At 42.3% G+C, this 14668-nt stretch overlaps 1 protein-coding gene across 1 annotated transcript in view; it reads right to left on the reverse strand.

Moving 5' to 3' along the window:
- Positions 1-1413: 1413 nt before the first annotated feature.
- Positions 1414-14668, reverse strand: part of LOC122671086 — a 52297-nt gene continuing 39042 nt past the window's right edge. Inside the window, exons 14-15 of the mRNA XM_043868182.1 lie at positions 3133-3222; positions 1414-2128 (exon numbers count right to left, since the gene is read on the reverse strand). Coding sequence (XP_043724117.1) covers positions 1607-2128; positions 3133-3222 — 612 coding nt within the window. The 3' untranslated portion in view covers positions 1414-1606. The remainder of the gene's footprint in view (positions 2129-3132; positions 3223-14668) is intronic.

Genomic DNA, 14668 nt, shown 5'->3' on the forward strand with positions numbered 1-14668 from the left:
CTCTAGTTTTGCAGAGAATAGGGGAAGAGAGCTTTACAGGAGAGTGCTTCAAGGAGATGGGTTTTGGGTTGTAGGGTGTGGTTCTTTTTTGTGTAAATTGATTCTCTCTGGATTTGGAGAGATAGGTTTACAGGGGAAGAGAGAGTTGAAGAAGACGATGTGGGAGAGCCGGTTGCAAGTTGAGACCTCGACGGTTAAGATCGACTAGTTAAATTTCAATAACAGTACGCTTATCCAACTTTATCAATCGTGCCGCTGTGACTTTTTTCCCAAGAAAAAATTCAAATTTTTTTTTTTTGAAATTTGAGAGAGAGAATTCAATCATTGGTTCATCATAGTTTTTGTGACACCATAACAAAAATATAGAATTTTAAAACAATCATAACTCATATGGTGGCATCTAAGAAAGGTTTTTAAATCTCATGGAAATATAGATTATTACATGCAAGGTATTATTTACACAAAAATTATTTCCATCCGCACAACACCCTAAATACATGAACTCATTTCTACCAATATATATATATATATATATATGAACTCATACTATCAAAAGATACAAATAAATTTTTTACTACTCGATCTGATCACAAAAATAATGAAAAGAGGGGGGGAGCTTAAAGCCTAGTGAATGTAAATATGGTTATTAATAAATAAGCATTTATTTTCATCTTGCAAGCACATTTAAAGCAATCAAGCTATATAAACTACTTACATTAATTCAAACGTTTCAACTTCACATTATATCAGCATTTATTCGTCTGGTCATCTTTGTGATTGTCCTTTGCACAAAGGTGAGGTACGTCATGATCAATGGCTGCCACAAATACATCATAGCAGGGCCAATGCGGAATACATGAAACCACAAGCAACCGGTAAGCTTTTCATTGGGGGTGGTTGAGGAGGATTTGTTTCTTTTCTTCTAAATCTAAAAAATGTCGAGGAAGCAGAATCAGCAAGGAATTTGTCCCTCTTATCTATTTTGATCCAATCAGATACGTCCACGAATCGACCTGAATCCTTAAAACCAAGCCGAATCTTTCGGTTTGAAGTGGGTGAAATTGGGATTGGATTCAGTTGAGTTTGATTCAAATCGATCCAAATCTTATTGCAATTCGTTGTTGAACAGTGTGCACACCATTTCCATTCCATCTGCACTCTCGTACTAGATTCTAGTCTCCATGTATGCAAAAGTATATCAATCTCAACAGCCAGACCAAGATGGTTCCTTTAATGTGGTGGTGGTGGTTTTTTGGGGGGGGGGGGGGGGTGTGTGGAGATTTATAACCAGGAAGCATAAACAAACCAGGTAAAATCAACGCACAAAGCAATCAGAGAGGTTGCTAAATCAGGATGTAGCGCTGCCCTTCTCTCTTCTTGGTTTTAGTTTGTGTGCTTGCAACTCTGTATATATTTACTTCTCATACACAACCTCCTGAAACCTGAATGTAAACTATCAGAAAAATACAAGTCTTACATAAAAAGAAAAAGAAAAGTATACAGCAGTGCTCCCTGGCAGGTGGACCACTCCAAAGGAAGAAGCTTGGTATCCAAATAATTCGCTGACTTTTTTTTATTTCTCAGGATATACATGTAAACTGGGTCCTCATCGTGAATTATACAAATTATCTAATGAATCCACTTGGCTCCAAAGAGTCTCAGCGAAAGTATTCTCTTCCTCTTTCTCCTCATCAACATAATCTTTTGTCTCCACCATTATTTCTTCTTCTTCTTCCTCTTCCGGATACTCCTCAACTGTCGTGTCTTCTTCCATCTGCTTCCTATTCTCTGCAAGTTCAAACAAGGCCTCCTTCATGGCCTGTGCTGTTGCTGGCCGATCTCTGGGTCCGTATTTTGGGGCAGGTATGACAAATGGAAGAACTATATCATCCAAATTCATGTTCCTATCTAATGGGGGAATGGTGAAAATGATCCCTAGTTCATAGTTACAGATGTGGATCTTAGAATGCTGAGTGGAGGTGATGGTCCCCACAGCTCCATCTGCTTTTGGAGAGGAAGAATAGGATAATGGTCGTCCCCAGGCAGCTGGGCTGAAATTATGCGATCCACAATAGATCCATCCAAACGAAGATGAATCAGTTTTTGACAAGAAGCGTCTCCGTGCCACCTGTTAAATATCAATATCTCGGATATCAGATGGCCCAAACCCGGAACTGCATAACCTGTTTTCTAAACAATCTTTTAAAATCTCTTAGAACTTGCTGATCTAACAGCTAATTTTTCTACTTTTTCTTTTTGCTGCCTAGAAGACGTTAGTATTTTAAATATATGTTGGAATGTTTAGCTGATCATACCCAGAGTTATACTAAAAAACAAAAGGTGAAGAAAATATAGGAAAATAGGGATGAGGAAAGAGATGAGAAATGACAAAGGAAAAAAACAAATGGAAGATGAGAAATAAAAGAAAAAAGAAAGCTAGTAAGAGGAAAAAGGCACAACCCAACGCGCAAGATAATCTCAGTTAAATGGGGTCTGCGACATGGATCCTTGCCCTCCAATAGGTTCTGTCCGAGGTCATACTTGAGACCAGACCTAGACTATGCATGTGTTTCCTCACCACTTCTCCTATGGCCATTTTAAGTCTACCCCTAGCTCTTTTAGATCCTCATATATTTTCTTTTCATCAGAGGAAAAAAAAAAAAATTTGAGGTGACCAAGGGCGTACATCTAGGAGTTCTGAGAAGTCCTTAAATACATAGGTAAGATCCGGTTGCTATATCTTTAATTTAAGTTGCTACAGGCCTACAGCAACCAAATGGAAACTTGAACTGCGTTTTGACACATGTACTGACACCAGGCACATGTAGGGCCACCCTTGGTGTGTCACCTATGCATGATGTCAAAGTCATGTGGACCCCAGGATCAATCAAAAGATAATAGAACAGACACCATCAATATCTGTTTATGGCAATGGATCGATTTTGACTAGTGCATAAAATAACTTTTTTCTGTGTGTGAACTAGTTGCTTGACATTCTGGACCTTTGTGCTAGAATACCCAGGATGGACCCCAATCACCTAGAGAGAGAGAGAGAGAGAGAGAGAGAGCGAATCATCCATTCAAAGATTAGCTCTTAATTGATACAAAATAAAACAGCGAGGAACAGTTCACCTTGACATGCATTGGGTATCCGATTCTATCCTGGGGATGAGGAACTGCATTGTGAAATATGTCCACAGTTTTCAACCTCTGCCATGTCTTCTGTGTAAGTAATGAAATAAAACAAAAAAATAAAAAAATCAGATAACTGTCGTAAAAGAAATGACAACTGCGATGGGAAAAATGAATATAAGCATACTTGTGCATCTTTGTGAATTGAAGAAACAGAAAACCCAGGTAATTTTAATAAAACAGACTGGGTAAAAAGAAGTGGGCGTGTCTTGGCGGAGTGGTTAAGTTGTGCATTTGCAACCTGTTGTTGCGAGTTCAAAACTTGGAAACAGCCTGCAGGGGGTAAGTCTGTATGCATTTGCCCCTCCCAGACCCTGCAGTAGCAGGAGCCTCGTGAACTGGGACGCTCTTTTTTATACTAGGTAAAAAAAAGGGTATTTCTCTAAAGCAGCTCAATAAACAATGACAACAACTACTATTATCACTCATGTTCCGCAATTTTCTCCCCTATTTCCTGTGCAGTTAAACAAAAGAAAGAAGACAGGTTCCTTTTTCTCTTCCTTTCAATGCTGCAATTTTCCAATTTTCTCTTCTGCCATTTCTCTGCAACCAACACAACCTTAACATTTTCAAGGAAATCAAAACAAGAAAGATTTTTTAAGCCAAATGATCGGAATTAGTTGTAATGAGAAGTGGGTAGCCACTAAAAGAGAGCAGGCTTTTCAGATCCAGGATTTGTTTAGAAGGATGGAGTAAATGATAAATGGGAAAAGGTTCCCCAAGCTGCCAGCTAGGAAGGAATCCCCACACGGGCAGAATAATGACCGTTGGATGGAGCAGGAAACATCTCAACAGTTTGTTGCCGCTCCACTGCATCACCCGCGATCCACTGCTGTTAGACCCTCCTTCCATTGTTGCACCCTCCACAACCCTCCAACGCTGCAATCCTGGCAACATCTCCCCCTCTGCATCTTTCTCCAAACTCATGCCTCCCGCATTCCTCAACAAAAACCAACATCACCGACCTCAAGGGTGGCAAGGTCACCAACTCGTCAGATAAACAAAGTGTGATCAGCATTGCTCTGCTTATAACCTACTGAAATCATAGCCTTATGAAATCTGCCAAACCAGGCTCTAGGTGACTGCTTCAACCCATAAAGAGCACGCTTCAATTTACAGACCCTGCCCCTAGTCCTATCATCAGAGAAGCTTGGTGGAATGTCCATATATACCTCCTCCTCAAGCTCCCCATGGAGGAAGGCATTCTTGACATCTAACTGCTGAAGATCCCACCCAAGATTTGCAGCACAAGATAATAACACCCTAATAGTGTTGAGTTTTGCCACTGGTGTAAAGGTCTCCTGATAGTCAACTCCATAAGTCTGAGTGAACTCCTTTGCAACCAGACGTGCCTTATACCGATCCACTGAACCATCAGCCTTCTATTTGACCACGAAGACCCATTTACATCCCACTGGTTTTTTCCCAGGAGGAAGAGCCACAAGATCCCACATATTATTTTTATGTAGTGCTCTCATTTCTTCCAACATTGCTGCCTTCCACTTTCCATCTATAGATGCTTCCTGCCAATTTTTAGGAATCGAGATAGAGGAAAGAGAAGATACAAAATCACGAAAAGAAGGAGAAAGAGAGCCATAAGAAACAAAACGAGATATGGGATGTAAAGTGCATGTCCTAGTACCTTTGCGATGAGCAATAGGTAGGTCGGGAGAAGAGAGATTACCATGAGATGAAGGATCCGGGTCTGGAGCTAGCAATTGGATGGGTACTGGTGCTACAGTGGGTTGCAGCTGCCCTTTGCTGGATCTGCCCCTTGTATAGGTGAGTATGTTGGAGTTGTCAATTCTCTTCTGAAATTCACCAATAGTTTTCTGGACTGGAGTCAGCTCCCCCTGGATAGGAACATTAATAACACTATTTTCAATGGTCCCCCCTGTAAAGGATTCCCATCAGGTGAGGGAGGAACAGCCAGAGGATGTTGGACAGCATCCAAAAGAGGTTGGGCAGCAGCCGTGGGTGGGGGTAAAGAGGGCTGGACAGCAGCCAGAGGAACCTTAGGTAGAGGAATCTCAAAAGACACATCTTCACTAGAACTCTCCCCCTGAAGAGGTGGCGAAGAATAATAAGAAAGGGAGTCAGAGAAAATAACATCCATACTAACCATGGTACGGCGGGAAGGGGGATGGTAACACTTATAACCTTTCTGGGTTGGAGAATAACCCAAGAAAATACAACGGAGCCCCCGAGGTTCAAGTTTGCCTGGAGATCTGGTATCTCTAGCATAACCCACACAACCAAACACCTTGGGAGACACAATAAAGGAGGAATTTCCCATTAAAATATCAGAGGGGCTACGGGAATGAAGAACCCGAGAGGGTAGCCTATTGATGAGATAGGCCGCAGTGAGAACTGCATCCCCCCAATATTGAGATGGGACATTCCTCGCAAATATCAAAGCCCTGACCATCTCTAACAAGTGTTGATTTTTCCTTTCTACCACACCATTCTGGGCTGGGGTATCAATACAACTAGTTTGCTGAATTATGCCATAATCAGCCAAATATTTTCGAAATTGCGATTCTGTATACTCTGTTCCATTATCACTTCCCAATACTTTGAGAGTAGCCTAGAATTGAGTTTGGATCATTTTATGAAAATGCTAAAAACATGAGAAAACCTGATTTTGTGTGTGCAAAAGATACACCCAGGTGTTCCTAGAATGACAGTCAATGAAAGAGACAAACCAACGATGACCAGAAATAGATGTTTTACGACTAAGGCCCCAAACATCAGAATGCACCAATTGAAAACAAGAAGAACTCCTTTTATTTGAAAGTGGATAAGTTGAACGTGTCTGTTTAACCAGAACACAAGCCTCACAAAAAAAGTCATCCTTAGTACGAAGGGTGACCAAACTAGGAAATGAATGAGCTAAAATTCCTAAAGGGGGGTGACCTAACCTAGAGTGCCACTGGTAGAGTTCAGAAGAGACCATGGAGTTTTGGTGTAGCAAAGAAGGCAATGGTGGTGGAGAGAAGCGACCGTCATCAAGCAGGTACAGCCCACCGTGCACTTTACCCAATCCAATCGTCTTCCCAGATTCCAGATCTTGAAACACACAATGAGAAGGAAAGAAAGTTACTTTGCGGTTACGATCACGAGTAATACTACTAATGGAAAGAAGGTTAGTAGTAAAGTTAGGAATGTGCAAAATAGAAGACAAGGGAAGAGAGGAAGTGCAGTTGATGATTCCTTTTCCAGATATGGAAGAAAGGGAACCATCAACCACTTTGACCTTGTCTTTCCCAGAAGTGGGAGAATATTTGTGAAACAAACTAGAGGAACCGGTCATATGATCTGTAGCTCCAGAATCTATGATCCAAGGATGGGAAGCTACAGAAGCACAATGACCTCCAAATGGAATACCTGACCGGGCAAAGTGTGAACCTGAAGGAGCAGAAGAACTGGCAGTAGTTGATGTAGTAGAGGTAGCAGCAGCGGAAGACCTTAGCATACATAGGAGTGCATGTAGATCATCCTGGGATAGACCAGTGTCAGTAGCAGGGGCTGCAGTAACAGTCTTAGTTTGATGGGCCTTGGTCTTTGTCTTGGCAACCCTTTTAGCTTCAAAGTCAGCCGGTTTCCCATGAAGTTTCCAGCACTTCTCCTTGGTGTGATAGGGTTTGTGATAGTGCTCACAAGCAACAGTCCCTGTAGTAGAATCACCAAGAGAAGCAGTGCCACTAGGTGCAGGAGTGGCACGGGCAGCAGCCTTGAGAGTTGATCTGTCAGTAATAGGAGGGTGCAACATGACAGCCCTATGGTTCTCCTCAGAGGACACCAAGGCATAAGATTGTTTAAGTGTGGGAAAAGGCTTATGGCCCAACACTTGAACATGAATCTGATCATACTCCACATTTAAGCCAGCCAAAAAATCATAGACCCTGATCTTGTCCACATGCTTCTTATAGGAAGCAATGTCAGCAACTGTAGTTGGGTGAAAGTCAGAGAAGTGGTCCAATTGTTGCCACAGACTGCGTAGAGTAGCATAGTACTTCGAAACTGAAAGTTCACCTTGAGTGGTATGAAGGACCTTCTTCCTAAGTTCATATACCTGGGCATCATTGCCAAGCTGCCCGTAGGTTTCCTTGCAGGCAGCCCAAATCTGTGTAGCTATGTCTAGAAGAAGAAAGTTATGCTGCAAATCTGAAGTCATAGAGCCAATCAGGTAGGACATGAGAACACCATTATTGGCAAGCCACCTTTCCTAAGCAGGGCCTTGTTCAATAGGCATAACACTAGTGCCATTAATATGGCTGGTGAGACCACGACCAGCAATGGCAAAAGAGGCAGATCTAGACCATAAAAGGTAATTTGAGCCATCAAGTTTAATAGGATTTGGTGGAAAGTTGTGGTAGTCTGTCTTGCTGTGGCCATCATTAAGTGGCTGATCCGAAGTAGCTGAAGAATTGGAAGAATCACCCATACTGGAAGCAAATAAGCCCAAGAATATCTTCAAGTTAAGGGCTGAATTAACTCTCAAAAAATCAGAAACAGCAGCAAAGGAAGAACCCTATATCAACATTGTCAGGGTTTTGAAAAAAACCCTAAATTGTTGAAATCGATGAAGGGAATAAAGAGGCACAAAAACTGTAGAAAAGTGGCTTCAATTGAAGTCGATTGACCCTCTATAATGGAAGAAATAACCTGCAAAAAGTTAGAACCAATGGGCAGCAGAAACCCCAAGATCGATAGGTGTCAGGGTTTTGAAAAAAACCCTGTGATGGTGGAATCGATCTCAAGGAGGTCTTCAAATCTGTGAGATAAGAACTGAACCAATAAAAGAGCAATCCTGTAGCAGGTTGTGGTCTTCAAAGAGAGGAGTTGATTCCTTGTAGGTGTTGTAGAAGCAATCTCCAAAAAAACTGAAGATCCAATATCGCAGGCAGTCTTGGTTGGTTCCTATCGAGCAGAATTATGGAGCATAAATGAGGTAATGGGGGCAGCATCTGGATCGCATGATCACCTCATCAGTGCTGCCCTATATGGGAATTGAGAACAATGGAGAAGAGAGAAAGAGAGAGAGGGGAAGAAGATCGAGAGAGAGAGAGAGAAGAAAAAACACCGAAATTTGAAGGGGGTTGGTCCCTAATTCAAAATCTGCTCTGATACCATGTAGTGAGATTTGAAATTAGGGTAAGGCTTGGATGATTAATTCATCCCAAGCACATCTATATTTATAATCACTAATGAAACAGTAAAATAATTACATGAGCAATGTGGGACTAAACCACATACAAGAAACAAATAAAATAACAAAGGGAAAAGGTCCAGAATACCCCCACGGTATTTTGGCCCATATATCTAACAGTTGGGTTCATCCCTTTTTCTCCCATTGTGACATTGATTCCAATAATCCAATCCAATCCCCCTACCTGCTTCCAAGCTCTCTCCCTGCCGCAGCAACAGCCGCGGTTGAACCATCGCCTCTTCAGCAGGAAGAGGATGCAGAAGGAATCACCATGAAAAGCATCAGGATCTCTCCTCTTCGCATATCTCTCAACTGCTCTCCCTTGCTCCCCCTCTCGACTTCTCCTGCTCGCTTCTCTATAACTTCCATTTGATGATGGAATGGGTAACCTCCAAGATTGGGGTTTTGTGGAACCCATTGGTACCAACCATCCTACGAGGGACCTGCCCTGTGATGGCCACAACGGAAAAATGTCGAGCATGGCATCAACGTGGCTGCTAATGAGGTTGGTAGCACCAAGACCAGACATGGCAATACAAAAACTGGGAATACACACGTTTGCCCTTGGCGGTGAAGATACGGGAATTGTGGATAATGGAGGATGTGGTAAGGGCTTCGTGTATTTCCATGGAGGTTTTACTTGGGTAGGTGAAGACAATGGTTACACCTTCTATTAGAGTTTATGTAATAAGGGAAGTTTGGGCATTAGTCTAGTGTCTTATTTACTTATGCTGTATTTCCTTGTTTTACCTTTTACCTCCCTAGGGAGATGGTTGTAATTTACTATTTTCATATTAGTGAATCAAATCAAGGAGAGGAAACAACTCTCCTACCATTTGGCTGCTATCTTCTTCTTCTTCCCTTCCTCACCTTTATCCTCTCCTCTCTTCTCTTCTCTTTCCTTGATTTGATCTCTACATCATTTCCAACTTGGTATCAGATAATTCACAGGTTTGAGAGTCGACCAGGCTTCTACTTCCTTTTTTCCTCCTCTCTTTGGAACCCTAGAAAAGTAGAGGGTTCCAATTGTTGGATTGTATAGGCCAGAATACTGTAGGGGTATTCTAGACTTTTTACCTATTTTATGATATGTAACAGCCATGTCGGCTTTGTTAGGGACAGTTTTGTCCGTGTAATATTTTATATTGATTATAAATATATGGCTTGGGGTTTGCCTTAGACTGTCCATGCATTCAGCTCTAATTTTATTCATGTTAACATGGCATCAGAGCAGGTTTCGAATTAGGGCTTCTCCTCTCTCCTTTTTTCAGCCTTCTCTTTCCCTTCCCTCTCTCGATCTCTTCCTCCCTTTCTTCCCTTGTTTCTCTTATTCCAATAGGGCAGCACTGATGAGGTGATCAATAGATCAAGTTGCTGCCCTTTCTCACCTCATTCAATGCAAGACAAATTCTGATCGATAGGAACCTCCTCCCTGCCTGCGATATTTGAAGCTTCAAGTTCTTGGATTGTTTCCCCCTCAACCTATTGGAACCAATTCCTCTTATTGAAGATCAAGACCTGCAGCAGATTTTTTCCGAACAAGTTCCTATCTACAGCCACCTATTGTGAAGACCTCCTTGGATCGATAACTCCCAAAATCGGGGTTTTCTCAAAACCCTGACATATATTGATCTTGGAGTTACAGGTTTCAATTGATGCTGATATTTGAAGGACTGATCAAGCCCCTTTGGAACTCCACTCGACCAAAGTTTCAGCCCCAAACAGTGTTTTTTCTAAAGGATTCTCGCCTCCATCGATTTCAGCCAAAAAAGGGTTTTTTTCAAAACCCTGACAATGTCGATCTAGGGGATTCCCTTGTCTACTACTGCTGATTTTTGGAGACATACATTCTCCCATTGAAAGAGGATTCTCCACCAAATTTCAGCCCTTACCTTGAAGGAGTTCTTGGGTTTCTCATCCCACCAACTTCGCTGTGTTAATGGGTAACTCAGTTAACTCAACTGCAACTTCTGTTGGAGATGGCCAAGGCAAATCAGATTTTCATACCTTTCCTCCTAATCCAATCAAACTGGATGATTCCAATTACCTGCTTTGGTCTCGGTCTGTTTCCTTTGCCATTGCTGGTTGTGGCCTTACTGACCACATTAATGGCACCAGTGTTATGCCTACTAAGACTGGTCACGCTCAAGATAGATGGCTTGCCAATAATGGGGTGCTCATGTCATACCTCATTGGTTCGATGACTTTAGATCTTGCGCATGGATTTCTTCTCCTTGATACAGCCTCTCAAATATAGGCTACTTGCAAGGAAACTTATGGGCAGCTTGGCAATGATGCCCAAGTGTATGAACTCAGGAAGAAGGTCCTTCACACTACTCAAGGAGAGTTGTGAGTCTCCAAATACTATGCTACTTTGCGCAACCTTTGGCAGCAATTAGACCACTTCTTTGATTATCACCCTACTACAGCTGTTGGCATTACTTCTTACAAGAAGCATGTGGACAAGATCAGAGTATGATTTTCTAGCTGGTTTGAATGTGGAGTATGACCAAATTTGGGTTCAGGTGTTGGGCCAAAAACCTTTTCCCAACCTTGAACAGTCCTATGCTTTGGTCTCGTCTAAGGAAAACCATAGGGCTGCCATGCTGCACCCACCTATTACTGACAGATCAGCCCTCAAGGCTGCTACCCTGGCTACTCTTGCACCTGTTGGCACTACTTCTCTTGGTGATTCTACTACAGGGACTGTTGTTTGTGAGCACTGTCACAAACCCTACCACACCAAAGAGAAGTGCTAGAAACTTCATGGGAAACCAGCTGACTTTGAAACTAAAAGGGCTGCCAAGACAAAGACAAAGCCAAAGAACAAGGCTCATCACACTGAGACTGTTACTACAGCCCCTGCTACTGACTTTGGTCTATCCCAGGATGATCTACAGGCATTCTTACGTGTGCTAAGGACTTCCGCTGCTGCTGCCTCTACTACATCTGCTGATACTGCTGACTCTTCTACTCCTTCAGGTTCACATTTTGCCCGGTCAAGTATTCCATTTGGTGGTCTGTAGACGCTGATTTTTGTCACCCCCTAATTGGCGATGATGACAACGGGACATGGACGATGGACGACGCACTCTCCCTCTTTCTAGACCCAAGATACCTGACCCATAAGACCAAGAACCATGTTGAGCACAAAATGGCCCATTTTAGGCCCAAAAACAAGGAAAAATGGCACTACACCCCCACGGCGCCATGAGGGGGTGTGACATCAGCTTGCTGACGTCATCCACGACGCCGTGGAAAAGTCCCCCACGGCGCCGTGGAGGACTTATCTGGCCAGGAGAGAGAGGGGGTCCCTCCCTATAAATAGGAGGGTCCTCTCCCACATTTCCCAAGGAATTTTTGGGTGGAGAGACCCTCCCCAAGTAATTCCTACTCTATTTTTCTCCCTTTTCACCCTCATTTCTCATCCTTCTCTCATAAGAGTGTGAGTGAGTGAAGTTCTTCTTGGTTGTGGATAGATCCTTCGATTATCCCTCTGAGTATAAAGCGCTTTTGCTCCTAGGCATTGTTATCCCGCCAGTGTGCGGCTAACAATCAAAACCCTTTTAGTACAGACATTATTTTGTCTGTTTACTCCTCTCCAAATCACTTGAAAGAGTCGTTACTCTGCTTAGAAAGGAATCGGCGTCAGTCTATTCGTCTATCTCCCCTGAACCAGGGGAATACAACCATACAGGTATAATAACAGCATTCTTGTTGATTCGATGTAGTCCTTTCGTATTCCATCGTTTTAGTCCATATTTTTCATATATGTAATGTAGTTTATTATGTTTTAGTTCAATTCATAGCATCTGAATATAGTTCATAATATCCCCCATCCCCGTGATAAAAGAGAGAGAACATTCATCCTTATGTAGCACCTAATACAGAGAGACCGGCTTCGGCCGGGCGAGGTGGGTGCCTAACACCTTCCCACACTCGTAACCTGACCCCTTACCCAAACCTCTGGTCAGATCATATGAAGTCACGTAACCCGATCCAGTTCACAACGGATAGAGCTACACTTAATGGGTCCTAGGCCCTAACCCTAAGTGGCGACTTCACATTATATTAGCATATTTTAATGCATGATCCCAATCCCCTATTTATCAATATTATACATTGACAATATTATCCTTATCCATATCCATATATACACACAAACCCTTGTCGTCATATATAGGAGGGCTGAGGAACCCTCGTCCCGAGGACCACGGTACTTACAGTGGTGACTTCACTGGGGATTAGGTGGACAAACGTCCACCCGAGGTCAAACTTTTTAAATAGGTGCTATCAATAAAAGACAGATATATATATATATATATCCTCCCCTATTGAGCAGAACCACAAACTAGGGGAAGATTGATGTGTACCTCTTGTAGATGCTGAAAAGTATCAGAGATTAGTAGGCAAGCTAATCTATCTCTCCCTCACCAAACCTGACATAACTTATGCTGTTGGAGTGGCGAGTCAGTTTATGCATGCACCCAAGTTGGGACATCTTGCTGCAGTTTATCGGATCCTCAGATATTTGAAGTCATGTCCTGGAAAGGGTCTTCTCTTCTCTAGGAATGATCACTTGAGAATCGAAGTTTATACAGATGCTGATTGGGCCGGATCTATTTCGGATAGAAGGTCCACTTCTGGATACTGTACTTTTGTTGGGGGAAACTTAGTCACCTGGAGAAGTAAGAAGCAACCTGTAGTAGCAAGGTCACGTGTTGAAGCAGAATTTAGAACCATGGCTCATGGTGTGTGTGAAATCTTGTGGCTAAAGAAACTTGTCCAAGAATTGGGGTTTGAGACAACTGAGCCTATGAGTTTATACTGCGATAACAAGGCAGCTATCAGTATTGCTCACAACCCGGTTCAACATGACAGAACCAAGCATGTTGAGGTTGACAGACACTTTATCAAGGAGAAGACAAGACTCTAACACTATTTGTACTCCTTTTGTGAAGACCAATGAACAAGTGGCTGACATCTTCACCAAAGGTCTTAGTTCTCATCACTTCAGTTTTATGTTAGACAAGCTGGGTATGTATGACATATACCACCCAGTTTGAGGGGGAGTGTTAAGAATAGTTACATTAAGGGTATATATGTACATAACCCCTACTTATGTACTCTTTATTTCATTTGTATTAGGCTAAAGGACACCAGTGTAATTTTACATTCTTTTCAATATAAACTTGTTTGTCTCTTATTTTAGAAAGAACACAGATTTCCCTAAGAATCGCGTTTGTTCTCTTTGCTCTCTTGGAGCTTTTTCTTCTCTTCTCCATCTACTCTAAAACCTAACAGATGTATAGTGCAAAATGTTGGGTAGTTAAGAAGCATCATATAAATAGACTAAGTGTAGTGGAGATGAGGATGTTGAGATGGATGAATGGCAAAACTAGGAAGGATAAAGCAAGGAATGATCAAATTAGAGCTGATTTGGGAGTAACTCCGATACATGATAAGCCACGAGAAAGTCGTTTGAGGTGGTTGTTATACCCCGGCCCAGTTCATAAAGGTCAAGTGTGACTGGATGTCTCTGACATCCAACCAATCCTCTAGGATCGCAAATGCAGTACTCTATTTACAACAATTATCACAATATAGAATTTAAACGCAACGGAAGCAATTTAAATATTAGAGATAAAGGCATTAATAGAGAAGACTAGTGATAATGCTTTTATATATAGAAGTGAAATTTGAGTTACACTGACAATCTCACACAGTAACCCAAAACAAAAGATACAACATCTATATAAAGCAAAGTATACAAAAGTGTTTTACAAACAAAAGAGTGGGGAGATAGCCTGGTCTGTCAGGCACTTCAGGAGAATGCACAATCGTCACATGAGCACGAAACATCGTGCTCCACAAAGAGCAGAGTATCAACTCCATGAGCTGCAGGAGGGTCCTGAGCGGAAGAAGCTCCCACAGAAATAGCAGCATCAGAAGTAATGTCATTTGAAAAATAAGGATATCTACGGGGGTGAGCTCCACTGAGCCCAGTAACGGAAACACACAAACATATGCAAATAGTCCATGATGAATGACCTAAGTGAAACATGCTCCTAATATGGAAACTATGTCTCATGGGGTATAAGTACTACTGTAATAGAATGATAGTCTCGGTCCCGAAAACACATAACCAGACGTCGATCACCCGAGCGAAACCATTCTACTACGGTGGAGACCCGATAGCTCAGGCATTACACATCTAACGCTAACGAACCCCCAGTGACTAACCCTACTGTTTGTTCCCATTCC

The sequence above is a fragment of the Telopea speciosissima genome, chromosome 8 (genome assembly GCF_018873765.1).
Source record: "Telopea speciosissima isolate NSW1024214 ecotype Mountain lineage chromosome 8, Tspe_v1, whole genome shotgun sequence".
In the NCBI taxonomy this organism is placed as follows: Eukaryota; Viridiplantae; Streptophyta; class Magnoliopsida; order Proteales; family Proteaceae; genus Telopea; species Telopea speciosissima.